Source organism: Sapajus apella, unplaced genomic scaffold (genome assembly GCF_009761245.1).
Source record: "Sapajus apella isolate SASKATOON/1434 unplaced genomic scaffold, GSC_monkey_1.0 scaffold80, whole genome shotgun sequence".
In the NCBI taxonomy this organism is placed as follows: domain Eukaryota; kingdom Metazoa; phylum Chordata; class Mammalia; order Primates; family Cebidae; genus Sapajus; species Sapajus apella.
Window position 1 is genome coordinate 1,001,505 of NW_022437020.1, and position 24,346 is coordinate 1,025,850.

General features: G+C 47.9%; 1 protein-coding gene across 2 annotated transcripts in view; it reads left to right on the forward strand.

The window, feature by feature from the left end:
- Positions 1-24,346, forward strand: part of SLCO3A1 (solute carrier organic anion transporter family member 3A1) — a 326,788-nt gene that overhangs the window by 50,820 nt on the left and 251,622 nt on the right. For both annotated transcript variants that reach the window (XM_032252773.1, XM_032252774.1), the window contains exon 2: positions 15,398-15,863. In XM_032252773.1, coding sequence (XP_032108664.1) covers positions 15,398-15,863 — 466 coding nt within the window. The remainder of the gene's footprint in view (positions 1-15,397; positions 15,864-24,346) is intronic.

Below are 24,346 nucleotides of genomic sequence, written 5' to 3' on the forward strand. Positions count from 1 at the left end.
CAGCCTGCTGAGCAGCTAGGGCTCTCTCCAGTGTGTGCACATGGCTTTCTGGTCAACCAGAGATACTGTAGAGAGCTTAAGGATTCCTATGGCTGATCCCTATCGTTCTGTTAAAATTCTGTTTAGTTTGCCAGTTTGTTGCTTGCCCCAGCCAGGACTACAGCTTGCAGCAAATCAATATTGCTGTCCTTACTGACAGTGTCACTAAGTGTGGAGTTTTTCACTCCATACTCCACGCAGTGTGAACTCCATCCAACAGCGGCGTTTGCTGGTATGCATGGCCAGCCCTGCCTGGTAGCACTGTTGTGCCAGCCTACGTGGGAATAGGAGGGAGGGTAAGAACCAGATTCCCACTGTACTTACCCAGAGGTTTTAAATGAATTAATGCGCCTCAATGTGTTCTGTGCTTTTCGTTGAAATGGTTGTTTTTGACAGTTTTATCATTGTTTTTTGAGAGGATTTGCCAGGTTTCTCACACTGCCATTCTAGCCACATTGTCTTTTTCCATCTTCTAGAGAGGAAGACTCATGGGGTAGATAATGTATGGACACTGGCACCGGATTGCCTGGGTTTGAAGCCTGATCCTGCCATTTGTAAGCTGCAAGACCTTGGGCAAATTACTAGACCCCGAACAAATGACTTAACTTTTGTGCTTCTGTATCTTCATCTGCTAATTGGAAATAATAATAGTGCGTACCTAACAAGGTTGTTGGAAGAATGAAATGAATCCATCTACATAGTGATAACAGCAGTCCTTGTTACTGCAAATGCAACATGTTAGCTCTTTTTTATTGGCGCAGCAAGGGCAGGGACTGTATCTTACTTAGCACTTTAAACCTTGCCCTGCCATCCTTGGTCTGGTGCCTTGCACATAGTCAGCTCATTGGATTTTCAGATCATGTTTTCTAAGTAATGCTTGACATTCTGAGGAAATGAGGACAGTTCTCAGAGTAACCACAGGCGCGAGGAGGAGGGACTGCAGGGGACCTGAGGAACAGATGGCTTTGTGCTCCGTGAGGCCAAAGGTTGGTCTGTGTGTTTTCCCTCCTAGCTCTAGGAACTGCTCAAATTGCCTGGTGCTGCTCACATGCCATTGAATTTGAGATGAGGTCTGTGTACTTGCATTTCCAATTCAAGAAGTTAATTGCTCCCATTTCAGAAGTTCTCTTGTATCAAGCGCTTCCAGGAGTGGACAGAAGAGTGTGGCAAGGATGCTGATTTTGAGGTATTTTTGCAAAGGGGAGTGCTGGTGGGGGAACTCTGGGAAATCAGAGGGTCTTACGGTGTGTACTCACCAACCTCAGCTGTTTCTCACCCACACAGAGCCGTTGAGCAAATGAGAAATTGCTGCCTCTCCTCCAGTGGACGCAGCTAGGGTGAACAAAGTGTGCGATGCCTTTGTGGAGGGAGGCATATGTCCTACATAGCTGGGTGCAGTGATCCCGGCTTAGCCACCATGTGTCCAGCTCTGTCCTGAGGAGCAAGGCAGCAGACATCACAAGACAGCCCTTGTTCTCAAGGAGCTCTCTGCCTTCTGGAGGGACAAGAGATGTGTCAAAGTGATAACTGGGTCATAGGGGTCTGCATCAGGCACTCTGGTTCCACAAGAGAAGATGCAGGCAGGTAGGGATTCCTGGAGGAGGAGAAGGAATAGGAGGGGGTATTTGAACAGCCTGCTGCTGTGTAAGGAGGAATTCCTGAGCTCAGTGGGAGTGGGATGGGCAGTATTTCGGCCCATTTGTAGTCAGGGATGATAAAGATCCAGGCCCATGTAAGAAAGTGCACATAGGGATTGGTACAGGAGGGAGAGGGCAGAGTGCAGTCAGATCACAACAGCGGATCTCTCATTGTATGACAGAGCTTGGAAGGGGTGAACTGAACGTTTGAGTTCTGGAAGGTCCTGGAGGAGGGAGTGAGGAAGAGAATGTGAGAGGAGGAGGAGCAGCAGCAGAATTCAGAGACCAGCTGAATTTGGGAGCCTGGGGTGACTGCCAGGTGTCTGGGGCCTGGGACTGTGCAGATGTTGGTGAAATGCTGATGTTCCTGGAGGGCAGGATTAGAAGAGCAGCATGTGCCACACAGGTGAGGGAGAGCAGATGTCTGTGCTGGCGCCGAGGAGTCTGGGCACTGTGGCTGTCTCAGGGGAGAGGGCTGGTCATTGTCCACTTCAGGGTCTTGGAGCATAGAGGTACAGTGTGGTCAGAGGGAGAGATTGGGTGTTGTCAACATGTAGAAGACAGTAGAATTTAGAATTTGAAGCTCCCCCAGGGAGACTATAGTACAGTGACCCAAGAACACTCAGATGTGATCTTAGAGAATTGTGGCCATAGAGAAAAAGGGAAGAGGGAATAGGGATGGTGCAGATGGGGAAGTAGGAGGAGAATCGAGAACAGTCACCTTGATCCCATCACATGGGAGAGTGGTCAGCTGTGTCACAGATCACAGAGAAGTCTGGCATGATCAGGGCAGGAAAGTAATCACTGCCACAAAGAAGTCAGATGTCATTGGGCACCTTTATAAAGGGCAGCTTCCCATGGCCATAGGATGGTAGCCACAGATGTGAAATCTGCTTACATGGGTTGACTGAGCTGTGCCCAGCAAATGGGAACTTATTTATGATTCTTAACAGAAGGACAGAAGGAGGACGGCAGTGACAAGAAAGGTGATCGTTGAATTTAAGTTGTTGTTTTACCCGGACGAGGATCAGATGTGCTTGTGGGGAAGGTAGGGGTGGAGCCAGCAGAGAGGGTGAGAGAGAGAAGGAAGAAACAGAGCAAGTGATAGAGAACGGTCTTCAGCAGATGGGAAGCAGTGGGTTGGCTTAAGGGATCTGTGTTCAGCTGGAGGGAGGGCCACGCTTTTCCTGGGTGGAGGTGAGGTGCCCCACAGCACATCCCCTCACTTCCCCTGCCTCTGAAGAGGGTCCCACGTCTGGCTTCAGCAGGAAGACACAGTGCAGTTACATCATGCACTGATGTTAACCTCTCTGCTCCTGTGTTCTGTTACAGCTACACCTTTTGGTATTTATTTTGGTACTTGTTGGTATAGCATTTTTAGCGCCATGCCAGATACCATGCATCCAACAAGTAGGAAACTGTTTTACTCCTGAGGGAGTGAGACCAAATAGGGGTATGTCTACTTTTCTCCTAACATGGGGAGAGTAGAACCAGACTGGGCATCAGGAATGTCACTTGCAGGTATGTGATCCATTGCAAATTGCTTCATTCCTCTGGGCTTCAGTTTCCTCCTAGTAGACTGCAGGGAATGGACTAGATGATATCAACATCCAATTAGTAGTTAATGCCCATTGGTCCTGTTGTCAGTCACTGTGTGTCTCAGATGAAGCTGGTGAGGGTGTTTTGTGCCTGAGATACACTAAAATAGGAGCAGAAGGACACACAGGTAGATCAGAGCAGCAAGCTGGCAGGGGCAGGTTGGAGAAGGTGAGCTCTTAAGGTTCATGGTTGTTTTCTTCACTGCTCTGACACTAAAATTGGACTTTGTTATTATTCTGGAAGCTTTTTAATGCAGTATATAAGAGGATGCTATTTTGTTCTGACCTATGTTTATCTTATACCTGCATGCACAAGATTTGGTAATCATGTTATCTTATTAGCATATTTATGGAGGTTCATTTCCGAGAGAGGATATAATTACATGGAAACTGATTATCTTGATAGTTAGGATTTAACCCCACCTGCCTGATGATTTGCTCTTGAGGAATTTATATTTGATGATTTTGTACCCTGCCCTGGTAGAAGTGGGCAGTAAGCGATACAGTCCTGTGGAATTACAAGCAGAATTTGAAGGCCAAGAACAAAAATAGATGAGATGCTTATGCTCATCCCTGACATCCCACATCACTGCTCTCTCATGGCTGCAGGCTTGGGTGTGAGGTTCCTGGGAGCCAAAGCAAAAGGGGAAATACAGCTATGATCACATTATTTATGGCCTTTGGTTGGGTGTAGCTAAGGTGAGAGAAACAGTAGAGCTAGTTCACAGGAGAAGCAGAGCTTTCGCTAGACCTTAGCTTTTAAAGTGTCTCATATCAGCTTTAAACCCATGTTTCTGACAGTATACACAGTTATCCCTTGGTATCTGTGGGATAGCCAGGGCTCTCTGCAGCTGCCAAAATCTGAAGAAGCTCAAATCCGTCAAAGAACATGGTATAGCATTGAACTTTACTCATGAAATCCTCCTGTATACTTTAAATCTTCTCTAGATTACTTGTAATACCTAATACAGTACAAATGGTTTTTAATTTGTATGATTTTTTATTGCTGTGTGATTTTTTTAATTATTTTTTTTTCTGGGTATTTTCGATCACATTTGATCGAATCCATAGATGGACCTGTGGAGATGGAGGGCACCCTGTGGAGATGTTTTCAAGAGATGCTTAGTTTTTTTTCTTTTTCTTTTCTTTTTTTTTTTAAGTTACATGGCCAAGGGAGTTTCAGGAAATGCTACAAAATATATGTTTTCATGGATTTTTGACTGTGCAGATTACCATTTGAAAAACTTGTAAGTTTTGTGGTAAAGAAAACTATTTATCTTTGTTCAACCCAGAGTTTTAAAACTTTCATATGACCTCAGAACTCTTTTTCCTCCTTACATACCTTTTAGCAATAACTAAACTTAGCATTACTTTTTAGGGCACGTTTGGTCACCACTTTGCTTGGGGCTGCCCCTGCTTAGCTGATAGGGCACATTAGCCTTCCCTCGGCACCCCCCCGCCCCAGGCCAGGGGCCACCTCACCGATGCAGGGGCACAGTGCTTGGTCACTTGGGTGGTAGGGGGTCAGTGGGGTGGGCGTCCGTCCTGGCTCTGCGCCTCAGCTGTGTGGCATCAATGGGATAGTTATCTTCTCCGAGCTCAGTTCCGTATCTGTAGAATAGGATAATAATATTATCTGCCTCCTGGGATCACGATGGAGAGTAAGTGTGTTGGAATAGGTAAGGCACTCAGTACCCAGCTTGGCATAAGTAATAACAAATGTTCAGTGTGACTGTGTTTAAAGATACCCCTATTGCATAGTTTGCTCTGATGAGATACTTTTCTCCTCAGTTGCTAGGTGCCAACTGTGCTGTTTCTTTGGGTCCTGATGGTGTTTTTTTCTTTCTTCTGGTAGAGAGAAACTTTATTCATCCTTTATGGAAACTGCCTGTTCTCATCGTTGTCGTCTCCATTATACTGTGAGCTGGTTGAGGGCAGAGACCAGGTCTTATCGATGAAAGATTTTCAATGCATTTGACAGGAAGCTGGGGCCCCGGGGCACGTAAAGAAGCCAGATTCAGTGAAAACAACGGCCTAGCAGCATGTGGGAGTGCATAAATCATTAGTGCCTTAGACTGAGATCTCTTTCTTGAGACTATGCCTGGTCCTCTATACATTTTTGTTCAATGCTGAGGAAATCATTGGAATCATTATTATTAAAGTTTCTCTGATAAGAGCCCAGGCACCACACCCGTTGGAGTGTTAAAGCTGTGAAACAGAAACAAAAATAGCCTGATGCAAACATACCTGGAAATGAATGGAAAGCTCCCATCCTGAGTGGTAGAAAACTCTATTAGTTGATCATACCCAGGAGGGATGGAGAGTCTTTATTCTTCTATGACGCACCAGAGAGCTACAGAGAAAAATCAATGATGAGATTTATGAGTAGGAAGCAATTAACTTTTTTCTTAAAAGAAGAGAATCATGAAATGTTACATACTCTCTTAGAATGAATCGATGAACATAAACATCCACTAAATGTAAGGAATAATAAAAACAATTGCTTCTATTGTACTTTAGGGCCATTTAGAGCAAAGCATGAAAGAAAAGGGAGATGAAAGAAACCAAGAAATGGAGTGTAGAGGAAACAGTAATTTGAGGAAGGTGTACCTAGTGAAGTAGAGAAAAATGCAGACAATGGCAGCAATGGCAGAGATGGACAGACCAAGGAGGCCTTTCTTTTCTTTGCTTTTGAGATGGAATCTCACACTGTCACCCAGGCTGGAGTGCAGTGCCACCGTCTAAGCTCACTGCAACCTCCGCCACCCGGGTTCAATCGATTCTCCTGCCTCAGCCTCCCAAGTAGCTGGGATTACAGGCACCTGCCACCATGCTTGCCTATTTTTGTATTTTTAGTAGAGATGGGGTTTCACCATGTTGTCCAAGCTGGTCTTGAACTCCTGACTTCAGGTGATCTGCCTGCCTTGGCCTCCCAAAGTACTGGGATTTACAGGCATGAGCCACTGGTCCTGGCCCAAGGAGGCCTTTCTTTTCTTTTCTTTTCTTTTTCTTTTCTTTTTTTGAGATGGAGTCTCACTCTGTTGCCCAGGCTGGAGTGTAGTGGCATGATCTTGGCTCACTGCAACCTCCACCTCCCAGGTTCAAGTGATTCTCCTGCCCCATCCTCCCAAGTAGCTGGGATTATAGGCGTGTGACCCACCTGCAGCTAATTATTTTCTGTATTTTTAGTAGAGACCTGGTTTCACCATGTTGGCCAGGCTGGTCTTGAACTCCTGACCTCAGGTGATCCGCCCACCTCGGCCTCCCAAAGTGTTGGGATTACAGGTGTGAGCCACAGTGCCTGGACCCAAGGAGGCCTTTCTAAGGAAAGACTGGCTGACTCTCACTCACAGACCAGGTGATCAGAGAGAACAATAGTGCCACTATGAAAGACCCATGTGCAGAGAGGGCAGTACAGAGGCCTCAGGATCCTGCTGCATGGACGGGGAAAGCTACCTTGCGTATTCACAACCCAGGCAAAACGGTGACGCGTGGGTGTGCAGAGCCTTCCTCTCCCTCATTTGGGCCCTGTGACAAACTGCAAGTGGGGAATTGTTATCTCTGTGTTATAGATGGGATTGAGAGTGGCAGGGGTGTTAAGTGCCTCCTCTCAAATTACCCAGTTAATACAGATCTCTCAAGCTCTCACACATTTTCCACTGTACCCCTTGCCCCCACAACTTGCCCCCTAAAATGATGATGCTTTTGGTGTAGACTGGAGTTTCGAGTCTGTGTCTGTGACATTCTCCATATAATTCTTACTCTGCCTTTTAAAGAATGATGGTTTTAAAATGACCCCCGTTTATTATGTGATCATGATCCAGGATAAATCATTTCACTAGAAATGAAACCTCATGGACTAAATGTTTCTTTTCCCAGTCAGCACATGGGGTGGGCGTTCTCTTTGCCACCAGAGAGGCTGATCCTGTGTTGTCTTTTTTTTTTTTTTTTTTTCTTTTTGAGACAGAGTCTCACTCTGTCACCCAGGGTGGAGTGCAGTGGTGCAACCTCCACCTGCCGGGTTCAAGCAATTCTCCTGCCTCAGCCTCTCAAGTAGCTGGGACTACAGGTGGGCACTGCCACGCCTGGCTCATTTTTTGTATGCTTAGTACAGACCGGGTTTCACCATGCTTGCCAGGCTGGTCTCATACTCCTGACCTAATCTGCCTGCCTTGATCTCCCAAAGTGCTGGGATTACAGGCGTGAGCCACTGTGCCCAGTTGTGTGTCTTCGTCTGCTACTTGGTTCTGCAGACCTAGGATCCTGGAATTCACAAGTGAATGCGTTTTGTGTGCTACTTCCCTAGAACCATAAGTGACTCACTCCAAGAGCTGCTGTCTGGATGAGAAACAAAACCTCACACTATTGCTGCTGCTGCTTCATTGTGGGGAAATGATTTCTGGGCATAGGTGATTGAGCCTCTTTCTTCTACTCTGCCACAGGAAGACATGTCCTTGGCACATCAGACAAAACACTGAAGCTATCTTGCAAACTACGTTAATGGAATTTAAAACTTGGATTAACGCTGTGCCTGGCATGACTTTTCTGTTACAGCAACAGGAGTGCTTCGTATACTTATCAGTGGCCAGTGCTTGTACTGCCACACATGGGAATAGTGTGATTTCCCAAGCTGGATTTGTGGAGATCAGGGGTTTGGCATTCTACATATGGCCTGTGGACCATATTGGGCCTGCTGCCTGTTTTTGTCAATAAAGTATTATTGAAACACAGCCATTTCTGTTTGTTGTATATTGTCCATGCATGCTACTTTTGTGTGGTAGAGTGGAGTAGTTGCTATGGTGTCCCTATGGCCTAAATATCTACTGACTGGCTTTTTACCGAGAAAGTATGCCAAACCCTGCTCAGGAAGCCTTTTTGGGAAAACCACGGGTCCTTTGCAGGACCACAGCAAGGCTGACATCTCCGGAACTGTTTTTAGCATCTGCTCCCGGGCGTGGGCCCTGCGGCGGAGCCCTTTCCAGAAGGTGCAGTTTGAGGGTACAGCCTCCCCGAAGCTCCCCAGGAAGAGCCCGCTCAGCTCTGTCACTCCTGCCGCGTCTCAGCAGAAGGGCTCGAAAATGCAGGCTCTCCACACTGCACTCACAGGCTCCTCCGGCCTCACAGAGCCTCCTGTTCTCTGTCTTCGCTCAGGCTCCAGACTGGGCCAGGTGAGACTCCCACAGGGACCTCTGGGTTCCACCTTGTTTGTTCCATGCCTCCGATCAGCTGCCTCCTCTGCTGAGCGGGACCTCTAAGGTGGCTCTCTCGCAGGGGCCTTTCTTGCTGTTACACCAGCCTTAGACTGCAGAAGCCTCCTCTCTCCCCAGCACTGTGGGAGCAGCTGCCTCGGCAGTCTCTCCCCACTCACTCATCCCTGCACAGCAGTGCCAGGTTAATATTGCAGAAGAGCGGCTCCTGCTCAAGAACCTCCCTTGGCTCCCTACTGACCTCTTAATCAAAGCCTCCATCTGGCCTTCAAGCCTGTTTTTGTCTCCAACAACTCTCTCACATTTCTCTGAAGCCACTCGGTATTCCTCCCTTTCCCCAGGGGTGGTCTAAACTCTCCCTGTGCCAGCCTCCTTGACACCACTGATCTATGCTCTTGGAATGTGTGTGGCAGCCCCTCCCGTCCCACAGCTATTAAAACCCGTTGTTCCTTGTTGCATTCCAGGTGTAGTTTCCTCAACACGCAGCCAAATGAACATTCTCACTCTGTGGAACCCTCTGCGTCTGTGTTACCCTGTGGCAGGCTGTGCCATTGTTAGACTGTTTATTTCTGCTGTCCGGACTATACACTCCTACAGGGCAGTGTGCTCTCTTAATCATCGCTAGGTTTCTTGCATCTCCCGCAGAGCAGGCACTTGGCTGTGTGGGATTGAATTTGAAGTGAAGTTACAGCATGCACACCAGTGATGCGGCTCGCTTTTTAGTGTGCACCTACTGTGGGCCAGCTGCTCTGATGTATGACCTCATTAATGTCCACAGAAGCGAGGATTGTTCTGTCTACCGCACAGCTGTGGAAACAGGCTCAAGAAGATTGACTTGACCAAATGCTAGCCAAACCAGATGGGAACTAGAGGCTGTCCTGCTCCAGACTTACCCTGATAGGACCAGGCTGCTCTGGTGTAAACATCCATGCGTGCACAACCCCGCTGCCACCTGATACACATGAACATGCCTCTACCTGCATGGATGTAAAATACAGGTGCCCAGGCTTGCAGGTGGGAGGACAAGCTCAGGTGATCCCAGTTCAGGTCAAGGCCCTGCCACCCAGGCCAGAGTGAGGGGGGCATACCTCTGGGAGAGCCCCTGATTTGCTGCTACCTGCCCCTAAGACTAAGTGGGTTTTTGTTAAGTGAATGCCTGATAACCTTGTCCCTGGTCGGCAGCTTTTGAAGGCGAGGACGGGCTCATGAGTACTTGGCCGAGGCCTCGGATGTCCTGTCTTATAGCAGCATAGACCGAAGCTCTCCCTTTCGGGGTAAGTGCTCATAGTCGCAGTTGGCCTTTGCATGACTTCAGCACTTTCCAGAAGGTGAGCCTCCCAGAAATGCATCCCAACTTTTTCCACATGAGGAGACACTGTCTGTATGAATTGGAAATGAAGAGCTGATATTTTCAATCTGTAGATAACTTAAACTCTTTAATCTTTTGGAGAGTGGTAGGCTTGTTGAGAAGAGGAAGTTCAGTAGAGCAGAGGTTCTCAAAGCGGGGTCCTCTGATGGGCAGCATCAGCATCGCCAGGTAGCTTGTTAGCAATGGAAAGTCTAGACCCCACCCACACCTGCAGAATCAAAGACTCTGGGCTTGGAGTTCGGCAGTCACATAACCCTTGGGGTAATTTTACTGCCAGTGAAGGTTGAGAACCAGAGTTATAGAATATCAGTATGTGCCTGTTGCCTGCATGGCCAATGGTCCTCATCGCCAGCTGGGTATCACACACGGGACTTTATAAAACCTGGGACCCGGCCGAGCGTGGTAGCTCAAGCCTGTAATCCCAGCACTTTGGGAGGCCGAGGCGGGTGGATCACAAGGTCAAGAGATCGAGACCATCCTGGTCAACATGGTGAAACCCCGTCTCTACTAAAAATACAAAAAAATTAGCTGGACATGGTGGCACGTGCCTATAATCCCAGCTCCTCAGGAGGCTGAAGCAGGAGAATTGCCTGAACCCAGGAGGCGGAGGTTGCAGTGAGCTGAGATCGCGCCATTGCACTCCAGCCTGGGTAACAAGAATGAAACTCCGTCTCAAAAAAAAACAAAAAAAAAAAAAAAAAAAAACCTGGGACCCCTAGCTTTATCTCTGGGTTTGGGAACTCTATGTTTTTAACAACTACTCCAGGACATTCTGAAATGCAAGCTAATGTTTTTTTTGGAATCATCATAGTAGAAGCCTGATACATCCTGCATTCTTTTTTTTCTTTTTTGGATGGAGTCTAACTGTCACCAGACTGGAGTGCAGTGGTGTGATCTCGGCTCACAGCAACCTCTCCCTCCCGGGTTCAAGTGATTTTCCTGCCTCAGCCTCCTGAGTAGCTAGGACTACAAGTGCACACCATCACATCCGGCTAATTTTTTGTATTTTAGTAGAGATGGGGTTTCACCATATTGGCCAGGATGGTCTTGATCTCCTGACCTCGTTACTCGCCCGCCTCGGCCAAAGTGCTGGGATTACAGGAGTGAGCCAGCGTGCCCCGCCCAGCCTGTGTTTTTTACATGCTAACTTCATATATACTTTGTTCAGGATAAGGGCACTTCCTCTTTCCTTTTCATCTTGCAGATGTGGCTCCTCCTTCTCTAATTATCAAGACTTCCTTCTCCATTAGTCCTGTTACCCATTAAGTAAAGACAGTCATTCCCTTCCACATGCATCGTCCTTAGGCTGGATTGTTGACTGCCACATAAAAGCCACAAGTGGGTTTTATGGCCTCATGTATCCTTAATTAATCTGTCTTCTCAAAATTGTGTTTTAAGTGAGTGAAAACATTAGCCTCTGGTCTGATCCACAAAGCATCATTTCAGAATCTTTGCATGACTTAACTGTTGACCCAGACTGGCCTCGTGGCCCAGTGAAATGCCACAGGTCAAGGAGGGAAAGACCTGACCACTTCCTGTCACCCCTGTGGGTCACTCTGCAAAGAGCAGGTGCGAGCCAGGACAAAGCTAGACGCGTGGGTGTTATCTGTTTCTGGAAGAACTGATTGTTTTGTTTCGCCCACAGCTGTCTGTGTCCCCATCACCTTATCTGTCACCATCAGCCTGCACACCTGCATGATATTTGATGACGCGGCACACCTGCTGAAATGGAGCATTCTTCATGTTTCTGATTTGTTGTTGTCTTATGTGTACATCATGAAGCATCAGAGCCAAAATGAGATATGGCTCTCTGCCATCCCTTCCTTGTTCTTTGTTACCCTCCAGCCCCATGGTGGGGTCCTAAAGCTGAAGACCTACCAGACTGCTTCAGCCATCTCTCCAGAGGTGATTCTCTGGTGGGAGGACAAGCACAGGTGTTTTGCAAAAGCTCAGGTGATCTCAGTTCAGGTCAAGTCCTCACCACCCAGGCCAGAGTGAGAAGGTGAGCACACCTCTGGGAGAGCCCCTGATTTACTGCTCCCTGCCCCTAAGACTGGTTTTTGTTAAGTGAATGCCTGATAACCTTGCCCCTGGTTGGCACCTTTTGAAGGTGAGGACGGGCTCATGAGTACTTGGCCGTGGCCTCGGATGTCCTGTCTTACGGCAGCATAGACCGAAGCACCCCCTTTGGTGATAAGTGCTCATAGCTGCAGTTGGCCTTTGCATGACTTCAGCACTTTCCAGAAGGTGAGCCTCCCAGAAATGCATCCCAGCTTTTTCCACATGAGGAGACACTGTCTTTATGAACTGGAGAAATAAGGAGCCGATATTTTCAATCTGTAGTTAACTTAAACTCTTTCATCTTTTGGAGGGGGGTAGGCTTGTTGAGAAGAGGAAGGTCAGAGAAGAGGAAGTACCCCACCCAGACATGGCCTTTACAGCTTCTGCATCCAGGCCCCTTTGGGCCTCTCAATACTCACACAAAGGCCTGGCCGAGGCTTCCCAAAGCCCCCACCTCCCAGCTCTTTAGCTGCCTTCCTTTTTCTTCACACATTGTGCTGTTATAAATCTCTGGTAGATCATTTATTCCATCCTGTTTGTATGTTTGTCTTTGTTACAAGGAAAGAATAAATGCACTCGTTTTTACTTGCCCAGACCCTTTAGACAGAACTGCTTTGGGAGTATTCGAAAGCCATTTGAATGAGGCCAGGACTAGCTGAACTTTTTTTCTCAACAGCAGCAAATACCTCGTGTTTTAAAGGTAACAATCTAATCACATAACTAGGGCTGAGGTTGCAAGCTGGCCTTGACTTGGCCAGAAAGCACAATGGAAACAGGAGTTGGGATGAGAATGCCAGAGATGGAGGGTGTCACGGATGTCATAGCCCTGCCCTGCAGAGCTTGCCCAAGGCCAGGGCTGAAGGACAGACCCCAGTAGTGGGTGTCGTGGCCTCCCCACCGTGCTGCCCACTGCCATTAGAATCACCTGGGAGCTTTGAAAGCATCCCAGGGCCCCCAGGCCGCTCCCCAGACCAATTCAGTCAGAACCTCCCTGGTGGGACCAGGCCTCCGAAATTTTTAGTGCTCCCCAAATGCCTCCAATCTTGAGAACCACTGGGCTCAAGGAGTTTGTTTAAATAGGTAGGTTTGAAAATGAAGCTAGGAGGAATCATCTGGCTACAGCGTTTTTTGTTTTTTGTTTTTAGTAAAGGGAAATAGAATACAGCCATGCTAATTAGCACAGGTATGTGTTTGTACGTGCATAGATACTCATACCTAGACACTGCACAGAGGTGGTGGATGCCTGCATGTTTACAACAGTGTCCATATTCGTAGCTTTGGAGGAAGGTTAGATCCATAGGACTGTCTTTTTGACCCTTCCTTTGCAGACACACCCAGTTGGTCAGCAGACCCAGCTTATTCTCCCTGAAATAGAACTCTGCCCTAAAATGCTTCTTACATCTTTTCCTGTTCGTTTCCATTGCCACTGTGTTCACGTGGCCTTTTCTGCTGCCCTCTCTCAATAAAGGCCCAGCTGTCTTCTCTCCTGGGCTTCGTCCACCCTCCATTCACCACACCTGGTTGGACCCTTATGCTATTAAAACCTTTGCTGTTCTCAGGTGCTCACAATAAATGACAATAATGGTTATAGCCGACCTTTCACAAGCATTTACACGTACGTGTTGTTGACTCCTGACACCCGCTCTATGAGGCAGCACTCTTTTCCCCCTTTTACATATGGGGAAACTAAAGCACAAAGTAACTTGGACAAGGTCAGCCGGAGTCAGGTTCGACCCATGTATTCTGGCCCCCAAGCCTCTGCCACATAGGATGGGAGAGCTGCTCTGTGCTAGCAGACTTTTCACCCATTATTTCACATCTTCACATCCCTCCTGCTGGGTGGATATTATGGCTGCTATTTCATAGAATCCAGGCTGGGAGAGGTTGAGTAACTTGATCGAGGACACAGATCTAAGGAAATAACAGGGGTTCAAACGAGGTTTTCCCCCTCCACGATCTGCATTCTATCTACCTGATTCCTTGACATTGTCTAAATTCATCTGTCCTCACCCCACCTTTCCAACTTCTTTCTCCTTTCCCTTTCCCTTTCCTTTCTTCCTTTCTTTCTTTTCCTTTCCTTTTTCATTTTTCCTTTTTCCTTTCCTTTCAGCAAGATCTTGCTCTGTTGCCCAGACTGGAATGCAGTGATACAATCTTAGCTCGCTGCAACCTCCACCTCCTGGGTTCAAGCAGCTCTCTTGCCTCAGCCTCGTGAGCTGGGATTATAGTCAACCACCAGCACGCCCCACTAAATTGTGTTCTTTTAGTAGAGATGGGTTTTTGCCACGTTGGCCAGGCTGGTCTGGAACTCCTGGCCTCAAATGACCTGCCCACCTGGGCCTCCCAAAGCGTTAGGATTACAGGTATGAGCCACTGCTCTGGGCCCCAACTATTTTCTCTTCCTTGATTAAATCATGCCATCCCTCTTTTGGCCCTTTGCCTGAAGTGTTCTTCCCTGCTCAGCGAGGACCTCATTCAGCTGTTAGATCTCCCATGACAGAGGACCCTTGTCTTGCTCATAGCACCCTGCGTGGAATTGGCACATAGCAGGAGAGGGTAGCCATCTCATTTTCTTGCCACTTCAAGAAGCCCTGTAAGAATGTGTCTCCTTGTGGCCACCTTAGTGTGAGGTTTGCATCGCACATCTCACCTGCACAAAGGGACGATGAATAACTCATTCTTGGGTACATGTGTACCTTCTTGCTAGATGGCCTCTTCAGGCCAGGTGTCCTTTCTCCCTCGCTTTCCTCTTGAGTCCAGAGCATTGCCTGGCAAGCAGCAGGTGTTCAGTATATATTTGTTAAGCGCAGGGCCGACAAGAATATGAAAACCGGCGGAAATCGTAATATTAGGTTGGAGGGCACTTGGCAGGGTCATAGTGCTTAGAACAGGCAGGGGTGCATTTACCTCATGGCCTCCAGGAAATGTACATTGTTTGGAAATTTCCAGAAGGAAGCAAAGAGCAAATGATTACCCTGCTGGGCTCATTTAGCTTGCCCATTTTGCCAGCTAGGTTTTGTTAAGTTTGTTTTTATTTTGAGGCAGGGGGCAGGTAGGCTTTGCTAACCTCCTGCTGAAAATCCCCTGGCTCCTCTGTCTTCCTGCCATGGACTTTTTCCATAGTATCTATTTGGGAGTGTATGCACGCCGCAGACTTCAGGACTTTTATAGGACTTCACGGGCTGTCTGGGGTGGAGGTTTGTTGGGGGTTGAGAAACCAGTGTTTCTGGAAGAGGTAGAACCTTTCAGGATGGGAACAGGTGCCAGGAAAAGCATTGTTGCTCCTGGGAAAGTGAATTCGTTAACCGTTGAATTAGAGTTATGCTGGTAAATAAACATCTTTCTGATTCCCCAGGTTAAAAGGCATTTACACAGCTGCCTTTTTGCACCTGGTGGGGAGGCCAGGTGGGAGGGTTCCGGAGGGAAGGAGAGGCATCCCGGGCAGGCCCTTGGATTGGCTCTGACGTTTCTTGTTGCCCCCCTCAGGTGAGCGTCCTGACCACCCTGGAGCGCAGGTTCAACCTGCAGAGCGCTGACGTGGGTGTGATCGCCAGCAGCTTCGAGATCGGGAACCTGGCGCTCATTCTGTTCGTGAGCTACTTCGGGGCGCGCGGTCACCGGCCTCGCCTGATCGGCTGCGGCGGCATCGTCATGGCGCTGGGCGCGCTGCTGTCGGCACTGCCCGAGTTCCTGACCCACCAGTACAAGTACGAGGCGGGCGAGATCCGCTGGGGCGCCGAGGGCCGCGACGTCTGCGCTGCCAACGGCTCGGGCGGCGACGAGGGGCCGGACCCCGACCTCATCTGCCGCAACCGGACGGCCACCAACATGATGTACCTGCTGCTCATTGGGGCCCAGGTGCTCCTGGGCATCGGTGCTACCCCTGTGCAGCCCTTGGGGGTCTCCTACATCGACGACCACGTGCGGAGGAAGGACTCCTCGCTCTACATAGGTAGGAGCTGCCCCAGCGGCCTTGGCGAGAGGCCAGGGAGTGTTGACCATGGATAGAAGGGTGGGCCAGGCCGGGCGCGGTGGCTCACACCTGTAATCTGAGCGTTTTGAGGGCCAAGGCGGGCGGATCATGAGGTCAGGACATGAGACCATCCTGGCTAACATGGTGAAACCTCCTCTCTACTAAAAATACAAAAAAATAAAAAACATAGCTGGGCGTGGTGGCACACGCCTGTAGTCCCAGCTACTGGGGAGGCTGAGGCAGGAAAATCGCTTGAACCTGGAGGTGAGGTTGCAGTGAGCCGAGATTGCGCCACTGCACTCCAGCCTGGGGACAGAGTGAGACTCTATCTCAAAAAAAAAAAAAATGTGGGCTGATGGACTCTGACTTTGCGCCAGTCCTGGTTCTCAGACTTGGCTACACTCCGTTTGTTCTTGAAAAATACTCATGCCTGGGGGTGCAACCTGGGCGTTGAGAAGTGTTTAAACGTTCCCAGGTGATTCTCATATGCAGCCGAATTTGAGCTCCACGGGGCTAGACCACTAACACAGTTAATTCGAAAACATGGCTAGGAGGAGTTGAATGTTTATTTGCTCTTTTTTGGGTGTGTTTGGAAACTTTGCGCTTTCTCGTGTCAGCCACCAAGGTACACTTGGGGGTCTACACATTGGAAAGTCCAGATTTTAAGAATCAAAATGATGTCCTGGCTGGGGGCGGTGACTTACGCCTGTAATCCCAGCACTTGGGGAGGCCGAGGTGGGTGGATCACGAGGTCAAGAGATGGATCAAGACCATCCTGGCCAACATGGTGAAACTCCGTCTCTACTAAATATGTAAAAATTAACCAGGTGTGGTGGTGCGTGCCTGTAGTCCCAGCTACTGGGGAGACTGAGGCAGGAGAATTCTTTGCACTCCGGGGGTGGAGGTTGCATTGAGCTGACAGCGCACCATTGCATTCCAGCTTGGTGACAGAGCAAGACTTCACCTCAAAACAAAACAAAAAGTCCTGGTCATCATTGCTCCATCACAGCTCAGAAGGAGAGGTGATGGCCTTGCCAGCATTTGGCATAATTCAGGGTGGATGACTTCCGGTCATTTTTTAAAATAATGGAGGTATGCATGGGAATTGGGTATTTGGAGAGAAATAAGGTATTTGTGTTTTGAAAAGTTGTTTTCCTTGGTCATAGTTCCAATGTTTTATGCTGGAAGGATGGAAGCCACCTCTGGGTGGGGGTCAAGTAGCATCTGAGAGGCAAGTTCATGTGGCTGGCAGCGTTTTCAGTCGCCGCTGTGGGCTCTGTTGGCTGGCTGCGTGTAGGGTGAGGACTGGCCAGCCCAGCATCTCCAGCCCTTGTCTAATTTTGTCTCCTGTCAGCTGCTGTATTGTTCTGACACATCCCCAGTCACTGAGTGCTAAGCTTTGAAAAAATTACCTCTACCCAGGGAAGCTTTGTGCCTCCCCAAAGCAGCGTGCCTTGAGGTGGAAAGTTAATTATATTATGGAGGTTTGAGTGAAAATAGAATTTGAACTGAACTTGATGTAAAGGTTCCTATCTGTCAAGCTTCAAGCTTTCTGAGATAGGACAGTTTGGATGCAGGACATGCCGAACGCAGATTTTTTTCTGTGACTTTCTGGCTCAGCTTTGGAGTAGATGCATTTACTCAACATGTATGTTGTACGTGGATGTTCTGGCTGTCTGCCAGCAGGCTCTGGGCAGGAAAGGAGGAAGGAACGTTCCTGTCCGTTCAGAGGATGGAGCACCAGTGAGCCTAGTCACCAGCTACCTACGCAACAAGGTGGAAGAGAAAACAAGGCTCAGGCCAGAGATGGTTAGGAGTTGCCGCGATTGCCGGAGGGTGGGTATGGTGGAGGAAGGGAACTAAGGTAATTATTTTTCTGTCGTTGCCTTAAAGCTTGAGTGAAAGCCGCTCCCTGTGAGTTTTTGCACACCAGGAAGTGGACTACAGCATGTAGCCACAAAGGTCTCCTGAAGTCCACCCTCTGATTTGACTGATGTCACCCCAGGATTCTGGGAGAGTTGTTTTCCGGTAGCAGTAACAGGAAGTAGACAAATCGGAGCACGGGGAATGAAATGGGGGGTGAAAGCCTGAGTTGTTGTCTCTGCTGATAGAATCTAGTAGAACAATTTCTCCTCAGAATCACCCCTGAAGTCCCAACCATGCTATATCACTTCTTGGGGCTTCCAGATGTAGTGACTGAACCCTCTTTTGGAAGTATCTCCTGATGAGTTAAGCTGCGCTGTTTCCCCAGAAGGGTTGAGGTTTGGCTGGTGCCTTTACGGGAAGGAAGCACTTTGGTTTGGGACAGTGGGGTGTGGGAGGTGCAGGCATGGAAAACAGGGCTGATCCTTTGAGGAAGGAGGCCTTCTTGAATTCTGAGGCCTTATCTATGGGATTTGCATTGAGTCTTTGGTAGGAAGAATGATTCAGCCAAATTTCTGTTTGGTTACCCTGTTCCTCTATGACAAGTCTGAGTTGGGGGAGTGTCTTTTTGCATGATGTACGTACATCTTTGTAGCTTTGTTACATAGGACCAGATTCCAAAGCATCGTAGCACAGGCCATGGAGATGGTAGTTCTGAGTCTCTCTGCACTGATTTCATGGTTTGTGTTTACAGAGAGCAGGAGAGGACAAGTCTTTTGCATAGACTGGCCTCACTAGATGGCCTTTTATTCTATACATGGCTTATTTTCCAGGTACAAGGTAAGATCGTAACATATAAGCATGACCGGCTCATTAATTTATTGTACGACCTATACAAAAGTATGTGTGGTAGTGAGAATATTTCAGAGTTTATCTCCTCTAACAGGGCAGAGTATTTGGGGTAGCCCGCTGAACACAATTGATACAGACTTCTGGCCTCTTAACTCCCTGAAGAGGAGGAAAGTCTCAAGGGAAGGACGCTGGGACTGTAGGTGTAAATGTGTATCCATTGAGGAGGAAGAAGACGTGTGTCCCTGGTTCCAGCTCCTGCAGAGCTGGCCTAGAGAGGGGACCACAGCCAGCTGTCTGGTCATAGGCCTAAACTGATACTGTGATGGGGATTGAAAGGATTATAAATAAGGTGTGTGTAAAACACAAGAGTGTTCTCAAGCTGAGCCTTCCCTGTGGGTGTCAGCAGGGAAGAGAATGATCGACACGCCTGCTCCAGGCTGCAGGTCAGTGCTGATGATACCTGCCCTGGTTGCCTGCATGGTGGATCTCTAGACAGGCACTGTTTGTACATCAGTGGCCGTGTCATAGCTTCCACTACAATCCGGGGAAAAGTGAAGCATTCCATCTTGAATCAAGCTTACATTTTCCACTGAAATGACTTACTTGCTTTGGCCTCTTGTGGCTAAGCTGCTGCCAGACTCCTGGATTCCTGGATGGGCTGTTCACGAGGGGCTCCTGTGGCTGGCACTGGTCTTCGGCCAGTCCTTTCCACCGTGGGAGGGAGCCAAGGGAGCTCATTACCAGGGGACAAAACTGGATGAATGGGGACTCAGCTCTGCTGGCAGGCTTTCACCGCCGCGGCACCCAGCCTCACAGGGCAGCCAGACGGTGACCCGTGGGTGGCACGTGGCACTCTTTGTTCCTAGAGTGACAGCATGGGCAGGGTGGCAGTGGAGACCACTTGGCCCCTCCTGGGGTCCGAGAATTTGTTCTTTGGGAGTCTAGTCACGCCTGTAGCTCCATGTTGTGACCTTCCATTGGCCCACTTTTCTTAGCTGCCCTTCTGTTTCTCTCAGTTCAAAACACAGTCGTATTTGCCTTTTATGAAAGTGTGGGTAGGATGATGTGATGGACGTACTGTGCCCTTTCATTAAGTTGCCCCCTCTTCTTTCTCGGGAGGCAAAGGTGAAATAGGAGTAGTAAAGATTTCTAAATAACTTTATTCCTAGTTTAGAAACATTACATGGTCACCATTTACAATTTAGAATATGCAGAAAAAGGAAAATTAGAAAATATTTACTAGTAGCTTTATGGTACACATAATTCTAAATTTTTCTGCATTAGTATGCTTTTCTCTAAGAAAATGTGTTTATGATAAACAGTGTTTTGTAATTTCATTTCTCTTAATATTTCCTGAGCATTTCTTTGTTACTAAATACTATCCTGTGACATTATTGCTGCATATATAACATTCCTTCTGAATATGTATGATAATAGTTAATACTTTGTATAGTCGGACACAGATTTCTTAAATTTTTGTTGTTTTAAACAAAGCAGATAGGTAAACTGTGATTCTGAGAGGCTGAGTGACTTACCCAAGCTCATTTAGCTGGATAGTGCTGGGCTGTGGGACTAAAAGGGACGCTTATTCCAGGTATGTCTGGGATCTGCTCACAAGGCTGGAATGGGAGCTTAAGGGTGGTGCGAGGTCCAGGGGGTCCGGTACAGGTCAGGGCATTCCACAAGACAGCCTGAAGCCTCCTGGGCAGAAAAATCACAGCGGGAGCCAGGAAGGTGGGAAGATAGCTGCGTGTCTGGAGTCCAAGGAGAGAGGTGCTGCTGAAATGGAGAATGCATGTCAGAGCCAGAATGGAGAGTTGGAGGTAGTCTGGAGAGGAAGGTGGCCCTAGCTAGCCGTTCAGGTCTGGGTTCTGGAAGGGTGTTGTGCCTGTTTCGTAGTGCTTTGAGCTGAGATGGCAGCAAATCAGATCTTAGACATCTGGGGCAGGAGCAGCTGATCTGTTCCATCTTTTGCGCAGCTCTTTCCAGCAATGTGGACACTACACCTTCACGTGCTATTCTTTCTATTCTTGAACCACTGTAACCACTAGAATTTTTTTTTTAATGTTGTGTTAGAAATAGGCCGCCTTACAACCGGGCTCTGGTTCTGCCCTCTGGACCTACCATGAAAAATTCCTATCCCTCTTCCATATTTTGATGACTCCCCAAATAGTTGAGCACTAACCTTTCACAGGTAGGCAGGGGAGGGAGGTGGACATCTAAAGCTTAGCTCTCCTGGGGCTTGCTCCTTGCTTGATAGAGATTCTTAACATGCTTCCTCATTAAGAGGGATGCCAGGGGCTGGGGAGCTCATTACCAGAGGACAAAACCAGATGAATGGGGGACGTGGGATATGGCATCAGGTGTGTTTGCTGCCCTAAGTGAGCACCACAGACTGGGAGGCTTAAACAACAGTAGTGTGTTTTCTTTTCTTTGTGTTGTCAGTCTGTTCCCCAGGCTGGAGTGCAGTGGCACAATCTCGGCTCACTGCAACCTCTGCCTCCTGGGTTCAAGCGATTCTCCTGCCTCAGCCTCCCAAGCAGCTGGGACTACAGGTGTGTGCCGCCACACCCAGATAATTTTTGTATTTTTAGTAGGGATGGAGTTTCACTATGTTGGCCAGGATGGTCTCCATCTCTTGACCTCATGATCTACCTGCCTTGGCCTTCCAAAGTGCTGAGATTACAGGCATGAGCCACCGTGCCCAGCCCAGTTTTTTTTAAGAACTTTAAAAAATTACAGAATCACAAGTTGTGGCAAAATACAGGAAAGTCCCCCGTATCCCTCATCCTGTGTCCCCTGCTGGTGGTGTCATGGTAACTATGGTACAGCAGCAACACCAGGAAGTTAACATTGCTATCATCCGTAAAGTTTATTCAGATTTCTCCAGATTTTTTTTTTTCTTTAAGACAAAGTCTCACTTTGTCACCCAGGCCGGAGCACAGTGGCACCATCTTGGCTCACTGCAGCCTCTGCCTCTTGGGTTCAAGTGATTCTCATGCCTCAGCCTCCTGAATAGCTGAGATTACAGGTGCCTGCCAACATGCCTGGTTAATTTTTTTGTATTTTTCAGGAAAGACAGGGTTTTGTCATGTTGGCCAGGCTGCTCTCAAACTCCTGACCTGAAGTGCACTAAGCTTTCACGGGTAGGCGGTGCAGGGCGTCTAAAGCATCTAAAGCTAAAGCCTGTCTCAGCCTCCCAAAAAGTGCTGGAATTACAGTCTTGAACCACCGTGACCGGCCGAGATTTCTGCAGTTGTAGATGTGATCATTTGTGTGTCTGTGTATAGTTCTGTGCAGTTGTATCAAATATGGATGATGTGCTTTTAAAAATGCAGATTTGGGTCAAGATGAAACCAGGTAATTCTGAGTTGTACATGTTAGGCAGACACACACACACACACCACACACACACACACACACACACACACACACACGAGGCTGGCAGATTCTCCGGAGGATGGATGTGCTGAAGAGATTGGGACTGAGGACAGGGGTTCTTTGAGAAGGGAGCCTGTGCTATTTCCTCAATACACAGAACAAGTCCTCCAGCTCAGGCAGCACACATATTAGACACGAATGTGTCATGTTTTCTTTGTGTATCACTTCTCATGAGACCCAGTGCAGCCCTCTGTGTATCCGTTAATGATGCAAAGAGAATAATTCTCAGATTTCATCTGCCAAGTGTTTGTTTAGTACAAAGGCATCGAATACTGGGCAGCAGCCAAAGAGAACCAAATTTCCTTTCAGAGACCTGGGAGCAAAGAGTTATTTTGCCTCTGATGAGTTTTTATTTTAACTTGACATTGGGTGAAATATGTTTTAACTCTCCAAAGAACGTGGATTGTGTATGGATCAAATATACTGTGACCGCAGTGCATCCGAAAAAATAATTAAAAAGCCACCCCTCGTGGGAGCAAGCATTGCTTATTATATTCTTGCATCTTTACTGATATTGAAGTTTCCTTCATTGATTTATGTTTCTAAAATAAATGGCCTGTGAAAGTGGTCAATTTGTTTTGGCCATAGTCCATTCCCCCTCCCCAGCTGCCGGTCACATGCCATTTTCAGTGTGTTTTTAGCAACCTGCTAGGAAACAGCCTGCAGCTCTTATCTGGCGCCTCCATATTGCCTGGGCTGAGAGGTGTTTCTCATTCATTTGCAGCCACTCGTAACTCCTGCCCTGTGCTTCATGCTATCACTGCTGCGCTTGCTGCCCGGGTGACCTTGGACAAGACTCCTTGGGCTCTGGAGCCCAACAGTCTTGAAATTCAAATCCTGGCCCTTCCACAACTCCTGGGTTTTGGATGAATTTCCAGCTGCCCTGAGACTTTTGCCTTCTCTGTAAAATGGTCTGGTCTTCCTGGCCAGGCTTTCCCCGAATGTCAGGTATCCTGTACATGGTGGGGATCAGTAAATGCTGCCCTGTTCATTCTTATGGGCATAGCATCTCCATTTCCAGATGCAGAAATGAAGGCACAGGTGGATACATGACTGACCTGTTTGAACATAGGGGCAGGTCTTCTGACAAGAGCCCTTGGAAGCTGATTTTCAGCCTGGGATGTAATCCATCTTGTAGAGCTGAGAATAGCAAACTCTTCAGGCCTGAATGAAACCAGCAGGGCTCCTCTTTTCCTGAAGACCCCCTCCAGTGGCTCATCTCAGAGTACAGGAAGTGCTAGCCCTGCCCCAGGCAGGAGGAGAGCCAGCCTATCTTAATTTGGAGGCACCCCAGAGTATGGCCATTGCCCAGTGTGATGCATAGATTGGCTTTCTGGATTCTAGCATGTTGCTTCTTAATTTGGAAGCATATTGGCTCAATTTTTTAAAAAGAATGTCTTGTTTTAGTAACATTGAGAAAAACAAAAATGTATTAAGAAAACATAAATAATATGTAATCCAGATACCAATAGAAAATTATTGTCAGTAGTTAGGCGTATTTCATTCCAGCCTTTTTTCTTTGTATATAGTTTTGCTTAGTTAAAACCGTAGTATAAGTAAACCTGCTTTTTATCAGTTGGCATATTGTGAAGTTTTTCCTGTGTCATAAACAATATAGAACATTTTAGGTGGTTGCCTTTAGATCATTTTGGGTAGTTCCAGTTGTCAGCCTGGAAATGCTGGCCGTGGCTAGTTGGGCATTTAGGCAATGATTGTCTTTGTGGCTTCAGCCTTGTCCACGTTGGCTGGAAACTGTAAAAGCTCATATTGTTTCAGATAGATGCCGTGTAAGCTGAAAGCCAGCCTCCTGGCCTTGTGGTGAGTTTTCCTGAAAGATAAATGAGTGAGGCCAGGAGTGTCATGCAGGCAGGCTTTGGGCTGGCTATGGGTGATGGCATTCTTGTTTTGCAGTCCCCTTTCCCATCTGCTTAGGGGTCACAATCTTAAGTGCTGAAGGGACTCTGCTGACAAATGAGAAAACTGGACAACGTGGAGACTGGAGACCAGGTCCTTGCCTTGTCTTGTGCCATTTGTCGCTCTGTGGGAATGCAAACTGTTTCCACATCTTCTGATTTTTAAGAGAGACTGGAAATCCGTATTTTTCAAGTGAATTGAGTTGCCAGCTCATTGAAGTCTTCTCCAAGGCCTTTGTGAGTCAACATTGGTTAGCCTAGCTCGAACACACGGCATGGTAGCTAGCTTGCCATGGTGTGCTGTTTGCTCCAGACCATCAGTTTCAAATTGCATTCCTCTTTTGAGTTGCAAATAAATAAGACAAGAAAAAAGAAAGGAGGCTGGGCGCGGTG